At 28.0% G+C, this 19198-nt stretch overlaps 1 protein-coding gene across 8 annotated transcripts in view; it reads right to left on the bottom strand.

Moving 5' to 3' along the window:
• Positions 1-19198, bottom strand: part of LOC107446979 (meiosis regulator and mRNA stability factor 1-like protein) — a 91801-nt gene that overhangs the window by 38997 nt on the left and 33606 nt on the right. For 6 of the 8 annotated variants that reach the window (XM_016061771.5, XM_016061772.5, XM_016061770.5 and 3 more), the window contains exons 7-10: positions 9325-10141; positions 3668-3846; positions 1236-1316; positions 1016-1157 (exon numbers count right to left, since the gene is read on the bottom strand). In XM_016061771.5, the coding sequence (XP_015917257.3) occupies positions 1016-1157; positions 1236-1316; positions 3668-3846; positions 9325-10141 (1219 nt within the window). Of the gene's footprint in view, positions 1-1015; positions 1158-1235; positions 1317-3667; positions 3847-9324; positions 10142-16058; positions 16703-19198 lie in introns of those variants that run through there. The other 2 variants (XM_016061773.4, XM_087169602.1) reach the window with 2 other exon arrangements.

Below are 19198 nucleotides of genomic sequence, written 5' to 3'. Positions count from 1 at the left end.
TGTCAACGTCTGGAAAAATTTAAAGGAAACTCTGAAAGATTCTAATAATAATTGCTGCAAAAAATTTTTTACTACGATATGAACAAGCGTTAACACCAGCTCATTTCCTAGCTTACCTCTTGGATCCTAATTCTGAAGTACAATGTTTAACACTAAATGAAAAAGATCAAGCTGTAAACTTTGTTAAAGAAAAGTATGGAGAAACCTCCTTATTAAGTATTTTGCTAAAATTCATTGTACGCTCTCCTCCGTTTAATGGAACTTTGTTTGATAAAGAATCTCTAGAATCTTTAAACATCTTGGAATGGTGGAAATCAATTGCGCTTCTAAAGAACTGTGTAGGTCAAAAAGAGTTTGATGCAATACAGTTGTTATGTACTGCAAGAGGAACAACTGCAGGGATAGAGAGGATGTTTTCCACTTTTGGACTTGTACATACTAAACTACGGAGTCAATTGGGTGTAGAAAAGGCAGCTAAATTAGTCCTTATGTTTAAATCTTTAAATAAAACTAATTAAATGATTGTTTAAATAATTTGATATTGTAGATGTAGAATTAATAATTATCACATATTGTTTGATAAACAATTTCTTTCTTGATTTGTAGTTTGAAATCACTTTGTTATTGTTTATTTCACCTTTTGCTTTTAAATTATTAAGAAATATTTTGTTGATAATGGTTAGTAATGTTTATTTCCAATGTATACCATAAGTAACAATAGTAATACAATACAACTTTAAATCTATGGTACACAAAATTGATTATATTCCATAGAATTGAAATTATAAAAAAATCATGATTAAAATCAAAAAAATCTGATTAAAATCAAAAAAATCCGATTTTTTAGATTTTTTTAAAAAAATCATGATTTTTATACACCCTGCTGTGAATTAGGTTCCAGAAAGAGGGCTAAAGAATTTTTTAAAACTGAGAAGCTTTTTTAGGACTAGAAAAAAAAAAGGTTTAGTGCAGGTGTGTAACAAGTAAAATAAACTTAAATAAAACAATACTGAACCTGAGAATCTTCTGAGTCTGGTAAAGAAGGAGTTTTGCAACAATCTATATTCAAGTACACAACGCGGCTACCAGAGTCACCTTGAATAACGACTACATCTCTCATTTTATACAGTTCCGAGACAGCAATGGGTCTATGATATCTAAAGAATGATTAAAAAAATAAGAACTTGATACAAGAAAAGTCTAAAAATGGAACTAATCAAAAAGAAAAGTAATACCTTTTCTCGTATAGTTCTCGAAATTTTATTAATGGCAAACTTTTAGAAGGAATATCATTCAACAGAGAAATTGTTTCTGATCTGAATAAGATATTTAAAAAAAACATTAATTAATATAAACACTGATTTTATAACAATTTATTTTCATTATTAAATTGTATAAAACAAAGTCATTTAGAATATAAATATAAAATCAAATAAGGAATGATTTCAAAGTTATACAATCAAATTCCGCTATAGTGAACCTTCAAGGGACCGAAATTTCGGTTCACTGTAACCGAAACTTCACTATATCGGTTTTACAAACAATTTTATCTAATGATTCCAAATTCCCTCACTTTATTACACATTATTTAAATAAATGACCGATAAAATGAAATAAAAAAAATGACTGAAAAATAATACGTAGTAACGAAAATGAGTTAACTTTTATTTTTTATTACTCTTTGTCAGTGTTTTCATCATAGAAAAAAAAATGGGTGAGAATTTCTCACCCTTTCTCAAAAACTGGGTGAGATTTCAAAAAGTTAAGTGAGATTTCTAAAAACTAAAAAAACTCAAAAACTCTTGAAAAAAAATCATTTCTTTAATCATAATACATTTTTAACGTCTTCTATTTTATAAAGCATTGAATATTTTTGGTGCATCATCATAGAAGATTTTGCCTTTACAAGGTATTTGTCCATCTTACATAAGTGAATAAATAATTTGAATGTCTCACATAAAGAAACCTCACCTACGGTAAACACGTGGTTGCAGAGAAATGTGATCTGAAAGGGGTTCCGTGGTTAGAAAAGGTTCTGAACAATACTGGTAAATAGGGAAGATAGATAATGGGGCAGATGTTGAAAATAATGAAAGATCCAGGAAGAAAAGTGAAACGGATTTTATTCTAAATGGCGTAATTCGAAGCTGTTTCCAAAATGCGAGAAATTCGCGAATTTTGAAATTGATTTATAGAATGCGCGAATTTCATGCAGTAATCGTTTTTCAATGCAAGAAAAGAAAAAAATATGCGAGATTCTCACGCTGTAGTGAAAACACTGCTCTTTGTCTTGCATACAAATTTTTTTTTAAAAAACCTTTAGCTGATGAGCAATCAGATATGGAAATACTTCCCAACTCTCCAATAATTTTCCCCCAATTTATGTTATTCCTCTTTTTAAACCTGTCTAACCAGCCCTTCAAGCACATAAAAAGTAGTCTCGCTAAATCATTTCATCAGCTTTGACTAGAAGCATTTGTTCTGCTTCTTTGAATGCTGAACCAATTCAATATTGCTATTCAATAATAATTAATGCTAAGAAAACAAGAGAAAATGCTTGTTGCTACGTTTCATGCTATTGATGGCTTTAAAAATCAGTAAATGTATTTATTTTCAAGTAGAAATTTCAAAATTACCAAAAAATGAAGAAAATCAGTTTAAAGACAGAAAAAAGTTCGCAATATCCAAATTTCTCTCTTTTTTGGTTCACTATACCCATAAAAAATAACATACGCGTGCAGCAAGTCATGGGAGCGAATTTTTTGTTCACTCTTTCCGGGAGTTCACTATAAACCATGCTTACCATAGTGGGGTTTGATTGAATTAAAACAAAATCTTTCACAATACATAAAAATTTCTTGATTGGATTCTTTCAAGAATGATTTAAAATATTTTCTTAATAAGATTGCCAGATTACAAAATATGAATACAGACATGCAAATGGAGTTGAAAGTGTAATTAGAGGGATTTTATTTTATGGTGCATTCTTAGTGCAGTACTGAAAGTGCGTTTGATTTTTGAACTCCAATTGCACTTCTGTTTTCATCTTTCGTAATCTGGCAATCCTATTACAAAAATATTTTAAATCATTCTTGAAAGATCCCGGTACATATAAGTTCATTTGAATTCACTACTTGCTATATAGATTTTGTTTTGTTTTTCTTTACATGTTCTTTTTTTTTTTGCGTGATATATTTGTTTGCTTAATGTGTTCAATTTTGTTTAAATGACCTCACATTATTGCATTGATATTTTTTTTGTTTGGCTATTGAATATTAGAATTAAATATTAAATATTCGGCATGAATATTAGAAAGTACTCTTTCTTGCGGATATAATTGTGTAAGCTAATAAGAGATATTTTTTCAAATTTTTCAAAAATATTCCTCAAAAATTACCAAAAAATGAAGAAACAAAATCAGTCGAGGACAGAAAAAAAGATCATAATATCCAATTTCCTCTCTTCTTCTGGTTTACTATATCCACAAAAATAATATTATATGTGTATAGCAAGGCACGGGAGTGAACACTTCGTTCACCATATCCGGGTGTTTACTTTAAACCATGTTCGACTGCTTATAGTTAGAAAATAAAAATAGATATAAAATTGGAACACCACAAAACTTTCAACTATCCTGCAAAGTATAGAGGAGGTTATCTCAACTTACTTCAGAACACAAAACGGAGGACTTTTTTCCGAAAATGTATGCGATATTAGTATTCTCTTATGTCCAATTTTTTTCCTATGCAATCGGGATATCGCATATTGAGCATCTTGCAATGAAGGTACTTTTACGATAGCTTTTGCACTACCATCTGGTTGAAGTGACATGGATATATGAAGCACCTAAATAAATAGAAACAATTTCTTTCTAAAGAACAACACATATTTCTTAATTGAAATACAGAACTATTACACAAAATATAAATGCCAATTTCGTTAACAATTGGTCAGTCAAGTTCAAAAATTGTCCCAAATTTCTAAAAACAAAGAGAAAAATAAAATAAAAAGTTTCTATATAATCAAAGATATTATATATTCACAATAAAAATATTACTCTACAGGAGCTACTGCAAAACACTTCCAAGTCCGAAAAAAAATTCCTAATTTTTAAAAATCTCCATTTATGAATCATATTTTAGTTAAACGCAACATTATTTTTAATCAGAAAATACCTTTTTATAGAAAATGTAAATCTAAAAAACTATTTAAAGCAAAAGAATTATCGAATACTTTTTCAGGCTACCTATATTTCGATTTGACATAGCGTCTGAACATAAAATAATTTTAACTACTTTGTGATGAAATGTCTGGAAGAAATGTTTGTAACAGTAATTAGAATTATTTACTTTAAATCTCATTGATAACTTATTGTTATCACCAGTTCAAATATTGTTACCACCCCAGTTTAAATATTCCAGGCTTTCTCTCCCCCTAAAAAAATCAAATTGTCTTCAATCAAAGTTTCCACAATTTCTGCTGACCAGTGTACGCCCTGAATTGCTAACAAATAATCGATTCCCAAAACTACACTTAAGAGAAATTTTTCAAAAAAAAATAAATAATTTTCTTGATTTTTTTAAAAAATAAATTATACTAACAGTGATAAGGTTCAACCAGCCAGCAAGTACCAGCACATAAAGTAAAACAGAAATATATTTTTAAAAAAATATTTAATAATAAAATTAAAAAAAACTATGTCTTTCTTATTAATTTTTTTAATAAAAAATAGTTTGAAAACTTTTCACGTGTGCTGGTTATAAGATAGTTTGAAGATTAGAGTGTAGAATCAGATGCCCCTTGGTTTGGCGACAAATATTGTTCATTTTTTTCCGAGAAACCCCTTTTCTAGTTACCGTATCTCTTGCTGTCATTTTTGGGCTATTGCAACTTTTGTTTACCATTGTATAATTGACTCTTGGTTTATTTTGATATACACACAAATATATATAGCACAAGAAAGAGAAAAAGGATAAAAAAAAAGGAGAAAAAAAAAGAAGAAAATTAATAAGTTTTATTTACTGCACATAAGCGGAAAGTATATAGAACTAATAAAATAAGTTAAAAATATAGAGAAAACATGGAAAATTATAAAGATTATTGAAAAGAGAAAAATTATTAACATAAAATATTTAATAAATCAAAATTAAATTTCTTTTTTTTTAAAATAATTTTTCTTCTTTTTTCATTAATCTTTAATATTTTCCATGTTTTCTCTACATTTTCAACTACATTATATACATACATACTCGACATTATATGAGCCGCTCAGAAGCCAAAGCGGTTAAGTCCATTTTTTGATATTTTCTGATTTTTGGATATTTTGATGAAATAACTAATAATCTTCTTAGTTATTAAAGGATTTACTCGTTGGTTACTTTTTTCTAGGTTAGACAGCCCTTTTTTTAATAGCTTCTGAATGTATTGTATAATAATTTCAGAAGCCATTGTGAATAAGTCCACCTTTTATCAATATTTCTTTACATAAACTTTGAAATAAAAATTAAATTATTCTTCTTCTTTCGATATTTGTTGGTAACACTGAAAAACAAGAAATTCATAGTATTCAGGGTATGGTATTTTTCGTAGTATTTTTTTAAAATTTGGGTTTTTTTTTTTAAATTTTTTTAAATTTTATTTTCATTTCCTAAAACAAAGAAACGTGCCACTCTAGTTTTGAAGTAAAAAACAATTTTTGAAATAATCCAACAGTTTATTTTCTATTAGTCACTGTATCTAGTGATGATTGAGAAAAATAAAAGTTCGTTTATACTAGTAGACATAAATTTCTTATCTTTTTCAGCTGCCAAAAGGTATAAGTCCTAACATTTTTAAGATGCTGTCATTATTTCAATAAATACTTACGTTTTTATTTACACATCCTGTACATATCTTGTTTTTTTTGCCGAGTTTACACCTCGAAAAAAGACTTTATACACTTTTCTAAATAAATTAATAAACCAAGAATTTTAAAAACTAATGTATCAAAAAACATTAATTTTCTCAATTGTTGTGTTTTGGACTTAACCGCATTGGCTTCTGAGCAACTCATATATATATATATATATATATATATATATATATATATATATATATATATATATATATATATATATATATATATATATATATATATATATATATATATATATATATATATATATATATATATTATATATATATATATATATATAAATCTCAAAAAACAAGAGAGGTCCCCCAATTGTAAATTTGTATTAGTTTGAATCCCATCATTGGACACAAATATCCAAATAAGAGTAACAAATGTTTCAAATAGCAAATAGAAAGTATAAAATATTTCAGGCACAGTAAAATTGTAATTTCAGCTCTACAGTGAAATTGAATCAATTTTTTACTGAATAATTCTTTAAAAATAAAAAATAAGATACACTTAAAAATGTTTAAAAAAAATACCCCTGTTGAAAAAAAACAAAACAAATTATTTTCTTTTTTTGAAAAAAATATTGAAAGTTACAAATGCTAAACAGGATCCAATTGTCGTGGTAGAAATCATGCTGATGATATCCTAGCTCAAAATTGTAGCTTAATTGATACAACAATCTTCAGACATCAATAATCCTTTAGTAGCTATGCCAATTTTATTCAAATGCTCACAGAATTTAGTTATCAGGTAAAAATAAACTTCAGTTCAGATGTATTTTAAGCAAAATCCCATTTTTACACCTTACTGCAGTAATATTATTCTGCCATGTTGTATTTCCTTTTTTACACTGTTATATAATTTTTTTCTTTCAAATTTCAATATCTTTGTCAAAGAATCAACATCTTTTTTATAATTCAAGTTTTCCCATACTTTTAACATTGCATCACTAAAGAGAGTAAATAGTGAATTCCAGGAAAATTTATACAGATTCAAAAAAGTTTGTCAAATGAAAATATAATTTATAATCAGAACAGCTATCACTGAATTTGGTATTTAAAAAAAAAAAAAAAAAAAAAAAGAGTTAAAATTATAAGTTTTTTTTAAGATCTAAATCCTTTCAGTTAGAAAAATTTCATAAAAAAAGAAAACTTATGCATATGAAACCATACAGTACAGATTTAATTTGTTTTATAAATTATACTATATTAAGAAAAAATTGTTTTTAATATGTTTAAAATCCTAACAAAAAAATTTAACACAAAATTTCTCTTATTAGAAAAAGATCATGTTCCATTTTATTTTATACTTAGAAATAAGCTATTTTTCTAATAAAATTATGTCAAATAATTTTTATAGTTGTATTTCTCCAATTGAGTATTTGAAAAAAAATATATAAAAAGAAAGGAAACAAAAGGTAAAATTTTTTTTGACAATTCATATGATTTTTCTCACGTATGCAGGTCTAACTGTGGAGTGTGTATGAATACTCAGGTCAAATGTTTTGATCAGATTGAAAAAAAGATCAATAATGTAACCTTTAGCGATGATTAATAATGTTATCTTAAGATACTATTAATAATGTAACCTTAAGAAACTATTAATAATGTAACCCTATGAGACAATTAATAATGTAACCTTAAGAGAAGATTTTAATAATGTAACCTTAAGACAGTGTTTTCCAAAGTGTGGTACGTGTACCCCCAGGGGTACGGGACCAGTTTAGTGGGGGTAAGCGTTCTATTGCAAAATATCTTGCAACAAACTAAAATTTCAAAACATTTTACTTAAAGACAATGCTAGCCATGAAAATTTACGATTACGTATTTTTCTATTGGATATTTTTTGCAGAGTTAACAGTTAATAATTAGCTGTGTCAACAGCCAGTTGTGATTTTAAACTTTTGTGCAATTTTTTATAGTAAAAAATACATTCATTTTTTATTAGTGGTACACAGCGTTACGAAAAATTTGGAAAAGGGTACACAAAAGTCATAAGTTTGGGAAACACTGCCTTAAGAGATGATTAATAATGCAACCTCATAGGATGATATTTATACATAATAATTTAAATCCTAATTTAAAATTCGTTTTCATAAATGTTTGCTGAAATTTTATAATTTGTAGAAATTTATTATTTTAAACCAAATTCTTAGTTCTGAAATTTTCATTTCCGTAACAGTACAAGACCTAAAGCTAAATTTTTAAATTTGTTTGAAATATTTCTTTCAAACAAAGAATTTATCTAATAAAAAAAATTAATTTGCTTATAAAATACATCAAATATTTCTTTCAAACAAAGTACATTTACCCAATAAAAAATTTTATTTGCTTATGCACTTAATAAATAAATACTAGTTATTCAGTAAAAGATTTTAAGTTTTATTAGTATACTTTAAAAGTTGTCAATTGTATGCCCCCTTTGATTGGTTGTCCGTGGCCATTGCCTTCTCCTCTGCAAGCAAATGAGGCCAAAATAGTTAATAATCATATCTAAAGTGGTGGCACTTTAAAGTATAAATATTGTTTGTGAAAATCCAACAGTTAGCACAAGAAACATAGTTTTATAAATATTACTTTTTTGAGAAGTTGTTTAGAAAACATTAAAAAAATTTTTTAAAAATTTATTTAAAATTACTATTTACATACATGCCAACATTGGAGAAATAAAATAGCGGAGATTTTACTAACCGCCCCAATTTTGGGGTTACGACAACTGACGTTCAACTCGGTAGCCTTGAAATTTTGAACCCAATTAAGAAGACAAGGGAACTCCTGGATTAAGTATTGGGAGAAATTTGGTTTGTGGAGAACATTTTTTTTATGGAAATACCTGTATTTGAGTTACGTGAAGAAAACAACGAAAACCTACAACGGTTAGCCTGACAAGGAGGGGACTCTAACCTGTAATCCCTCTAACACTGAGGATATTTCACGTCAGCACTGTGGTCAGTGCTAGCCGGATGCGGAATTCGTATCGACCAGTCATTGCTGGGATTCGAACCGGGGTTCACCTCATTCACTCTATTCCCTGGGCCATTACGGCTTGGCTTAAACAATTAACACTCAACATACTACAGTACTGGCAATAGCACCATCTGTTTAGGAATAAGAGATGTATTTTTGTCATCAGTGGATATTTTATCACCAAATATATATAGATTTTTTTAAATTTCTTCAACAAATAAGGAGAAATTTGAAAATAAACAGGTTAAATAGGTGATAGTAGTAATATACAGGAGTCTGCGTTAAAAAATAGGTATGCACTAACTAATAAGTATATTTAAAGTTAACCCTTTGAAACATAAGGATTGAATCTCAGGGCACCAAAATCAGAACAGTACATCAATTGTTATCGAGACTTTTTTTTCTTTAGCTCGTAATTTAACTCTAAAAGAAACTGAATGACATGAATGAACTTACCATAACATGATCACTGAATACATTGAATAAAATGTTTTTCATTTCATTGATTTCAAACATTTGATCTAGATTGGACACAATTAGTTCAACAGGGACATCACAACTCCTCGAGTCAAACGAATAGCCGCCGCTCCAGTGAGAAGAATACTTTAATGGGTCACTCAGTGAGGTTTGAGGTAAATTAGAAAAACCACTACTGGCAGAAAATGATGAAAACGAAGAGTTCATGGCATCCAACTGAAAATGTCTTCTCGCGGAAGATTCATTAAAAACTGCAGGCGTGTTGTGTTTTGTTTCTTTAGAATCCTGCATGAAAAAAGGAGACACTTTACCCACATTCCTCTGGGGATACTTAGAGGTCAACGTGGAATCTAATTCTTTTCGGACAGGCGAAAAGGCAGATATGTCTTTATATCTGTAAGCTGAATGACCGTTCCAATCGACATGAGTTCTCCAGTTTTTCGTAGATGCACTGTCAGCTGATGCCATGAGTTTGGAATTGGCCATACTGTTTTTTGGATGGGATGAAAAGATGGTTTCTTTTAAAAACGATGGATAATTTTGCTCGCACATGACGGGCGGTGGGGGGAACTCAAATTTTCTTTGTGATGATGAAATGTGCCCATTGTTTAATACATAGTCCTGTGAATTTTGATCTTCGGATGGGGATGAATCACGGCTGCTGCAGGTAGATGAAGTTTCAGCTGACTCTTCCGTTGAGTACTTTCTTGCACTGAGATCTACATCACTTTTCTGAACAAAGTTAACTGAAATTTTGTTCCCAAAGACAACTTCCTTGTCCATACGTTTCTTGGCCCTAGTGCAAAAATAAATAAATAAATATTGATGAAAACTTAAAGAAACAAAAAAGTAAAAATAACTTTGATATATATGAAATAGTAGAAATTTTTCAAATGTCACATTGTTTTCTTTGCTAAATTCTGTGAACTAATTAGGGAAATCAGGGGTAATTGTGAGCCCAACTCAAAAATCCAGAAAATTTCTTGAATAAACTCATTAATGACGCAATTCAAAAAATTAATGTCTTTATAAATTTAAATCACTGATATTTTCACAACGCGAAATTCTAAATAAATTATATGCAGCACAATTTAAATTGATAATTACGTATAAGTTTACTTTTACCTCTAATCACATTTATTATTCTACCAGAATAAATGTTTACAAATGAAAGAGATGCAAATTCTAGTTCTAATATTCTTAAATAAAATATACAAGAATTTTTATACATAATTGTGATAGATTTCTTGAAACTTCTACACCTTGGATTTCTGGAAATTTCAGGATCGCAGTTAGTGAAAAATCTGGAAAACCGGATTTTTTCAGGAGCACAATCATCTCTGTATATATATATATGTTGACAAAATGCAAAATTATTTTCTAAGTGACATGATCATGATAAAATAATTAGTTTCTTACAGAGAATTCTTTTAGTGATTATATTAGCCACCATAAAAACAATTCATGCACAATTTTAAATGCATTCAATAGTGAGTGAATCTGAGTGAGTTTATAAATTCATAATTATACTTTAAACAATTATGCAAAAAAAAAAATTATTCAAAATTATAAATAATTAATTTAACAATTATTTAAAAAGATTGCTAAAAGAAGAGACGAATCATAAGTCATTATGGAGAAATCTTTAGAGGAAGGCATTGTCTCCCATTGGGCTGTCAGGCCAACTAGGATGATGATGATTAAAGATTATCTCTCCTACAAAATGCAGCAGAAATGCTCACGAGAATGCGTGAATCTTTCCCACCGAATCCAGCTCAGTATTTAAACCCGCCATTTTTTCATAAACTAATTGGGGCTTTCATACTCTGCGGACGGATGGTATGTTGAAATAAATATTGGTTGAATGAATTATGAAAACGTTGAATAGAACAAATTGAAAAACACACTTTTTGCATAATTCGAGGTAAAAATTGATATGGTAAAGAAAAAAATCTCCTTGCAAATTAAGCACTTTTTAAATACACCCAGCAAAAGGGCTTTCAAAAAACGAAAATAAGCACCTTTTAAGAAACGCTACGCACCCTGATATGAAATAGTAGAAATTTTTCAAATGCCGCATTGTTTTCTTAAAACATTAATTATTACATTAATGATCACATTAATGCTATATTTTGCGAGCTAATTAGGGAAATTAAGTATTAAAATATTTCCATAATTTTCTTCTGGCAACCATATGGGTCATTCTCACAAAAACAGTCATTTTCATGTCCCCAGTATATTTTATGTTTGTTTTACAGCTTACGAAGAAAAAAAATTCAGGGAAAGTGTCCTTCAGAATGCAAGCTAACAAAAGAACAAAAATAAAATTATCAATTTTTATTTTTTATTTATTTTAGGTAATTAAAATATACCAATATGTCATTCCCTCACTTGTCCCCACTGCTGATTTAAAAAAAGAAAAAAATTGTTTCTGAAATACAAAATTTTTTTTTACAAATTCCTGTTTTTTATTTCAGAATACTGAAATATAGAATTCAGAAAATCAATTTTAAATTGAAATTCTGATAAAAATATTAACACAGCACTATTTTAAACTTTGTCCCCAGTGTTTCGCGTCATTCCCTCACAACAATGTTCTTATCACCTGCAATCTTCTTAGAATAAAAATATTTTAATAAAGCTTCAGAAGTTAACAACTGGCATCATAGAACAAAATTGCAGTATGTTTACATCTTCAACTTAAAGAAGCTTTGCTGTGGAATAAATTTGAATGAATCAAACCAGGTAAAATTTTTTACATTTGTCATTCCCTCATGTCATTTTTTAGAGTAAAATAAAATACAATTTCATCGAGAAAGTGGATAATTATATGTTGCTTTCTTGTATGAATATAATTGTATGTGATTGACTTCAGAAATTCATTAGGCCTAACTGTTATTTTTAAATTTTATTGAATTCGTCATTCCCTCACTTGTGTATAAAGTGAGGGAATGACGCTGAAGTGAGGGAATGATTCAAGATGAGTATATTATAAATTTTTTTTTTTTTTGTTCAATCGTGCCAGCCAATTTTATTTCCCAAACCTGTAAAAACTATTAAATATATAAGACTAAATTATAATAAATATTAGATATACTTAGTATGTTATCATTTTCAAACTTTAGGTAGATGTAACTTAGATAAAAACATGTATTAAAATAAAATATCATTCCCTCACTATTAGTGTCATTCCCTCACTTTTTAAATAGTGAAAATAATTAAATTACTTATTAATTAATTTGAAAAATAAATTAAAAAATTAATAAATTAATTTATTAAATTAATTAATTTATATATTAAATTAATTTATTAATTATTATAAATTAATTAATTATAAATTAATTATTTAAAAAATTAATTAATTTGAATATTAAGTATAATTTATAGGATATATACTTTCTTTATAATGTCATTACATATTTCTATTAATATAAAAAGTTTCAGAGCTTTTTATTCACTTTACTTTTTTGGGATTTTATGAACTGAAAAATGACAGTTTTCGTGAGAATGACCCATATATATTATGATACATCAAAAACATTTGCAGTTAATATAATTATACTGATCAACATAGATCAATTCTCTTGTTGTCTACCATTTTCTATTATTTTTAAAACTTTAATTTGAAAAATAAATGATTACCAACTTGTATAAAGTTTTTTAACAAAATTTTGATAGCCAATGAGAAAAAAACAACAACAAAAAAAACAACAACTGTGGGCATGAAACAAACATGTTAAGAAGAAATAGAAATGTATTTATAACACAACCTTTAAAAATTAGAACATAGATTTACCAGAAAATAGATACATAAAGTGTTTTATAAATGTATATATATTTCGTTTGTTTATCTATCAAACATAACAAAGTAAATTAATATTTATATCTAGACATATATAATATATATATTTAAAAAAAACAGCCATGTTGAATTAATATTAAAATGAGAGCATAAGAAGGGATTATAACAAATATGTACTTATCAAGAGATCATAACAAATATAAAGGAATCATAGCAATAAGCACCACATTCAGCATTCTTCTGTATCATGAAAAAATAAGCCAGAAGAGAATTTTCCTTACTTATAATCTGATAAAGCAAAGGTGTAAAATAGTTAAAGTGAAAAATATACAACACTGATTTTGTATTTTTCTGATAAGATATTTTGAAAAATTAAATGATACATAAAATGTGAAACTATCTATTACACTTTATCATAAATTTGTTACCATATTACTTATATATATTCCATGGCCATTTACTACTGCAAGTGTCAGAGTTTTCAAAAAAAAAATAAAGACATTTTTTGGTATTGTATACAAATGCAAGACTACTTTAAAAAATAGGCAAATTACAAAAAAAAAAAGAAGAAAAAAAAAGAAAGAAAAAAAAAAGTATATAATTTGGTTAAGTACAGCAAAGACAATATTAATTTCATCGTAAAAGAGTAATAAAGTACACTTCTTTTTTAATTTCAGAATTAGTTTGTCCGGAACTTAAAAGTTTTAATAGTTTCCAGTATAATTTTATTAATGGAGCACTGAACAAATCATAATTGTTTGAGATACTTAGAAAATTTTTATAGAGCTGCTCTTTTAAAAACATAATCAATTATCAATTTGCTCATATTACCCACCAAAAATATTTAATTAAAATTTTTAGGTTCAAGATAGCCTAAATATTCTAAAAATGGAATATTATGTTTTAAACTAATATTTCAAATTTAAAATTTTAAAATAAAATTTCGAATCTGATGCGTAACTGAGGGTTATATTGTCCCTTTAAGAACTTGCAAGTGTTGTAGTCTTATTACAAAAATTGGATTTTTGGCAAACATTACAAACTGGATAAAACTTTAAAAAATTTCAAAATTCATAAAACATCAAATTTCTATAATTAAAAAAAAATCTAATAATAATGAAAACTGAACCAAACTAAATGCAAAAAATACTTGATAATGTAAAGTTAAAAATAATATTATTCCAAGTAATTGCTCATTAAATGAGAACTCAAAGTTCATGTTCCATTTTTGAAACATTGGCAAGTTAAACTTCAATTATGAAGCAAAAAATATCAAATCTTTAATATTTTCAAAATTGTTAATTTTCAAAATTACTAAATCTTTAATAGACTTTTCTAAAAAAAAATTTTTTTACATGCATTTAAGTAATATATCTGCTGTTTATAATTGTTTCACTTGTATCAGAATAAACAAATTTGATTTTCAATTTTTATACTCAATTTTGTACAAATTCAGTCACACACACAATTAGTAACGTACCAAAAATATCTGAATAAATTCATGGTATTAATTGTCCTAAATACAACATGAATAAAAAGTTTCAAACACTACATAAGATAGTTTGAAAAATTCAGTAATTATTTAATATTTTCTAAAAGGAAACCTAGAAATATTAAAAAAATATAATAAAACAATTACCAATTAGTATGATAAAAATATCTCACTAAATTGGTGGCATTAGTACCTTTGAATTATTAAAGGATATTTTTATCAGAACACACTCAAGTGTGTTCTGATCATAAATACAAAGTATATTGAAAACATCTAATTTTGTATAAGATTACTTGAAAATTTTTGAATCATTTTAAAATTTTAGATAAGTTACATTTTTTGTTTTTCTCATTTATTCAAATATCTTTGCAAACACAGCAAAATTTTCCCAATCATTGCTTTTCACTTCACAATCAATATTCTAATACTCTTTTAGTAGAGTTATTAAAAGAATTTAAAAAAACTGATTTGAATCATTTGATTCAAATATTTTAAATTGTTGACACTTTAATCTAAATACATTCAACTATCAGAATAAAAGATTGGTGATTCAGATAGTAAAACGAAATTTTGATCAACTATCTGTCTTGGATTAGAATTAAATGAAAGTTTGTACTTAGTTTTATCCATGCATAATTTTTGAAGACATAAGTAAATTACCAGATTTTAATTATCTAATAAGTACAAAATACATTTTATTTCAATTAATCTGCAGGTTAAACATTTAGTAGAAAAACTCCTAAAAAACATCTTTGTCACCAACACTAAAAGCAGTCAACAACTAAAAGCAGAACATGAAAATAAGATATTTAATACACAAATTAAGAACAATAGAATAATTTCTGAATAAAATTTCAAAAAATGTCTTGGAGGTAATAAAACCAGTAACTAAATTTTGAAATAATAAAAAAAAGGTTTAATATTTTTGTCGTTTGTTGTTTGCGATGTTTTAAGTTCAGGTTTAAATTAAAATTTTTGAGTGATAAATAATGAAGAATTTAAAAAATATGAAAAGCATTACAATTTCAAACAGTTACTAAAAGAAGATAAAAACTCACAGTTTCAAAAATAAACGGCTAACAAATTAGAATTTTTAATGAATGGGTGTTGTAAATCAAAAAAAATTCAACTTTTTGGTTTTTAGTTGATCTCTTTACATTTTACGAAAAAAACGAAAGTACACAGTATTTATTCACAATTCAAATATTTTTATTTAAATTTACCTAATAATTAAAAATATATCACAATATTTACAGTCAAAGCAAAATGAAACTCGCGATTTACACCGATTTAAATAAACTGCACAACATTAAAGTGCTAACCCATTTAAAATAAGACTAACATTTCAATAAACATTATAAAATATATGAATAGATTTATAAAATAAACTCGATAATTAAAACTTCAAATTATACTTACAGGCACGATGCATTTTATTTAAGCCATATTTTAGATCCTTTTATCTCATTAAATCGTCCATACAAGAAAGATAAATTTAAGCAGAAGTCACTCAATTATTTTGGAGATTGGACATGACATGCAAACACATAGTTCCTTTTGCGAACGCGGTATGAAATAAAACCAATGCACTATGTCAACTGCTGCATTGAAAAAAAGAAAAAAAAAAAAAACTAGAAGCTCAGGCGCAAGATTCACAATTTTACTTTCGAGTTCAAAATCAAAACTTTGCGCCACCATGCACGTGCTAAAATTCGGGATCGTGATTACTAACCGATGAAGGATAAATTAGACAATTACAGTCTCGATTCGATTTTTCAAAATAGTATTGTGAAATAAAAACTAATACAGCGTAAAGACTACGTATTTTATATTTTAAATAACGTGCCTGCAACTATGATTCCTACCATCCAAAATATTTTTTTGGAAAGGATAAATATTGCTATTCGCTGAATGACAATGCAAGTTCAATAATCAGCGTTCAGATTAATTAGCATGATCTAATTTCAACTAGAGCTCACTGTCGTTTTTTTACGACTTAAGTAAAATTTATAGTCCTATTATACTATCGCTAAATAGAAATTACCGTTTATAGAAATTTTGACTACGTTTCGACTAGCTAAAATGATTACAATTCAATTATTTACGTCACAACAAAACTGCACTATAATTGGCGACGGTTTGTGGTAAACAGTTTTGAAGATCAGCCAAAGACATGTTATCATAATTTTGATCCTCTGCACATACGGCAACCTGAGAAAAAAGTGTTTTTACGATCAGTCTACTACTACAGGACCAAATTTCAATGGGATTCATGCTTGCCAACATTGGAGAAATAAAACTAACCAACACAATTTTGGGCTTACGACTGCTGATGTTCAACTACGTAGCCTTGTAATTTTGAACCCAATCCAGAAGACAAAGGAACTACTGGATCAAGTATTGGGAGAAATTTGCTGTCGAGTAGGACTTTTTTTAATGAATATAACCTGCATTTAAGTTACGTGGAGAAGAAAACCACGAAAACATCCAACGGTTAGCCTGACGACAAGGGGACTCTAACCTGCAATCCCTCTACCACTGAGGATATTTCATGTCAGCACTGTGGTCGGTGGAAGTCGGATTCGGAATTCGTATCGACCGGTCATTGCTGGTATTCGAACCTGGGTTCACCTCATTGGAGGGTGAACGCTCTATTTCCTGAGCCACTGTGACTTGACTTAAACAATTTTATTTCTATTTTATAACCGTCGTTGAACAGTCGACCCAATTTCATGGGTTTACGACTACTGATGTCCCAACTGCGTAGCCCTTTAATTTTGAACCAATCCAGAAGACAAGGAAACTCTTGGATCAGTACCCCCAGAGGTTTTGATTTGTTATGGGAACATGGAGGACTTTGAGACTCGACAAATTTAAAGTGTATCAGTCACCATTTATTACACGGGGAGTCTTCGACCGGCGGGGATCGAACTCTTAGACATGGGCGCAGTGCCCTACCAACCAGGCTATCCCGGGCACGACTTAAACAATTAACACTCAACATACTGTAGTACTGGCAATAGCACCATCTGTTGAAGAATAAGAGAAGTATTTTTGCTATCAATGGATATTTTATAGCCAATTTTTTTTTTTTTTTTTTTTTTTATTTCTTCAACAAATACAGAGAAAATTTTTAATATTCAGTTAAAGAGGAGATAGTCGTAAAATACAAGAGTCTTCGTTAAAAACACAGGAGACACGGCTGATAAGCGTTTAAATGGTTTTTTGACAGCTACAAAAATTCATCGCCATATTATCGCTAATCCAAATTCCAACCTGCTAAAATACTCTATCTGTAACTGCAATGCAAGTTTTAATCGCTCCCTACCAGCAGAATTTATCGCCAAATAGAAATTATCGTCAATCGAAATTCTCGCCACTTAATTTTAGGAGCTCTGTGAGAATGAAAGTTACAATTGTTTACTGAAAGGTGCAAGCAAAGACTTTCTTGCCATTTTATCACCAATTCATATGATTAAGTTAAGAGTAAAAATAAACGTTTATAAGAGGATTTATTAAAAAGAGAGAATTATGTTTTTAATTGTTCTTTCATTATTTTGACTGAATGGCAGATGTGAATGAAAATAGTTCAAAATCGATTTATAGTTTACAATTCATTTAACATGTAAGTAAAATTTAAGAATAAATGCATATTAATAATTCGATAATTAAATGTGTGTCAATTAAAACAAAATTGAAGAAATGGAGATACTACTTGATTAAAAGCTTTATTCGCTTCAAAAATATAAAAAGTGAAAATAATAGTGGACATGTCTCGAGCGCTCAAAAATTTGGCGCCCATGTCCAAGACTTATCAGACGTGAATGAGAAGAAACAAAAGTTGTATAAACGTTAAAAAGTTCGCGGCGATAAAAAAGTTGGGGAGTACTGATTTAGAATACAAAGTTGCCAACGAAAAATAGAAAACTAAAGGTGAGAAACAAAATTAGAAAAACCACAGTAGCCACGAGAGACAAATCAGAGTTAAATGCATTTCCAAGAGCTACGGAGAGTTGGTGAAGAACTAGTGTGGTTAAAAAGGGTATCAGCATTCATATGAATAAAACAAGATTCCAGGGCATCAAGATGAGATGATGTTACAGGCATTGTCAAAATTGAATATATGTCCAAGGTTCCAACAATGTGCAGCAATTGATGATTTTTCGAATTCTTGATAACGGACATAACTATAGTTTTCCCTAAGTCTAAATTTTAAAGCGCGTTTAGTTTTCCCGATCTAGTCAAGGTCACACTAATAAGATTCTTGCTCTGGAATTTGTTTTATTCCTATGAATGCTGATTCCCTTTTTAACGACATTAGTTTACTTTTTAACGACTAGAGTTATATAATAAATCGCAGTTTTTAAATTTTTCAGTTAATTTTTTACGATTTCTTTGTTGGTTTTATGTAAGTCTGTTTATGGGCGAAAGTTGTTAATATTTTAAATTGATGACCTCTGCTTAGGGTGAGAGGTGAGGAAATGACATAAAACTTTAACTGAGAATTATTCATACATGACAACGTTACTTTTTAAAATTAATGGATAAAAGTACAACTT

The sequence above is a fragment of the Parasteatoda tepidariorum genome, chromosome 8 (genome assembly GCF_982258835.1).
Source record: "Parasteatoda tepidariorum strain Cologne lab strain chromosome 8, Ptep-v5.0, whole genome shotgun sequence".
NCBI lineage: Eukaryota > Metazoa > Arthropoda > Arachnida > Araneae > Theridiidae > Parasteatoda > Parasteatoda tepidariorum.
The sequence above is the reverse complement of the archived record's forward strand: the minus strand, read 5'-3'. Positions and strand labels throughout refer to the sequence as shown.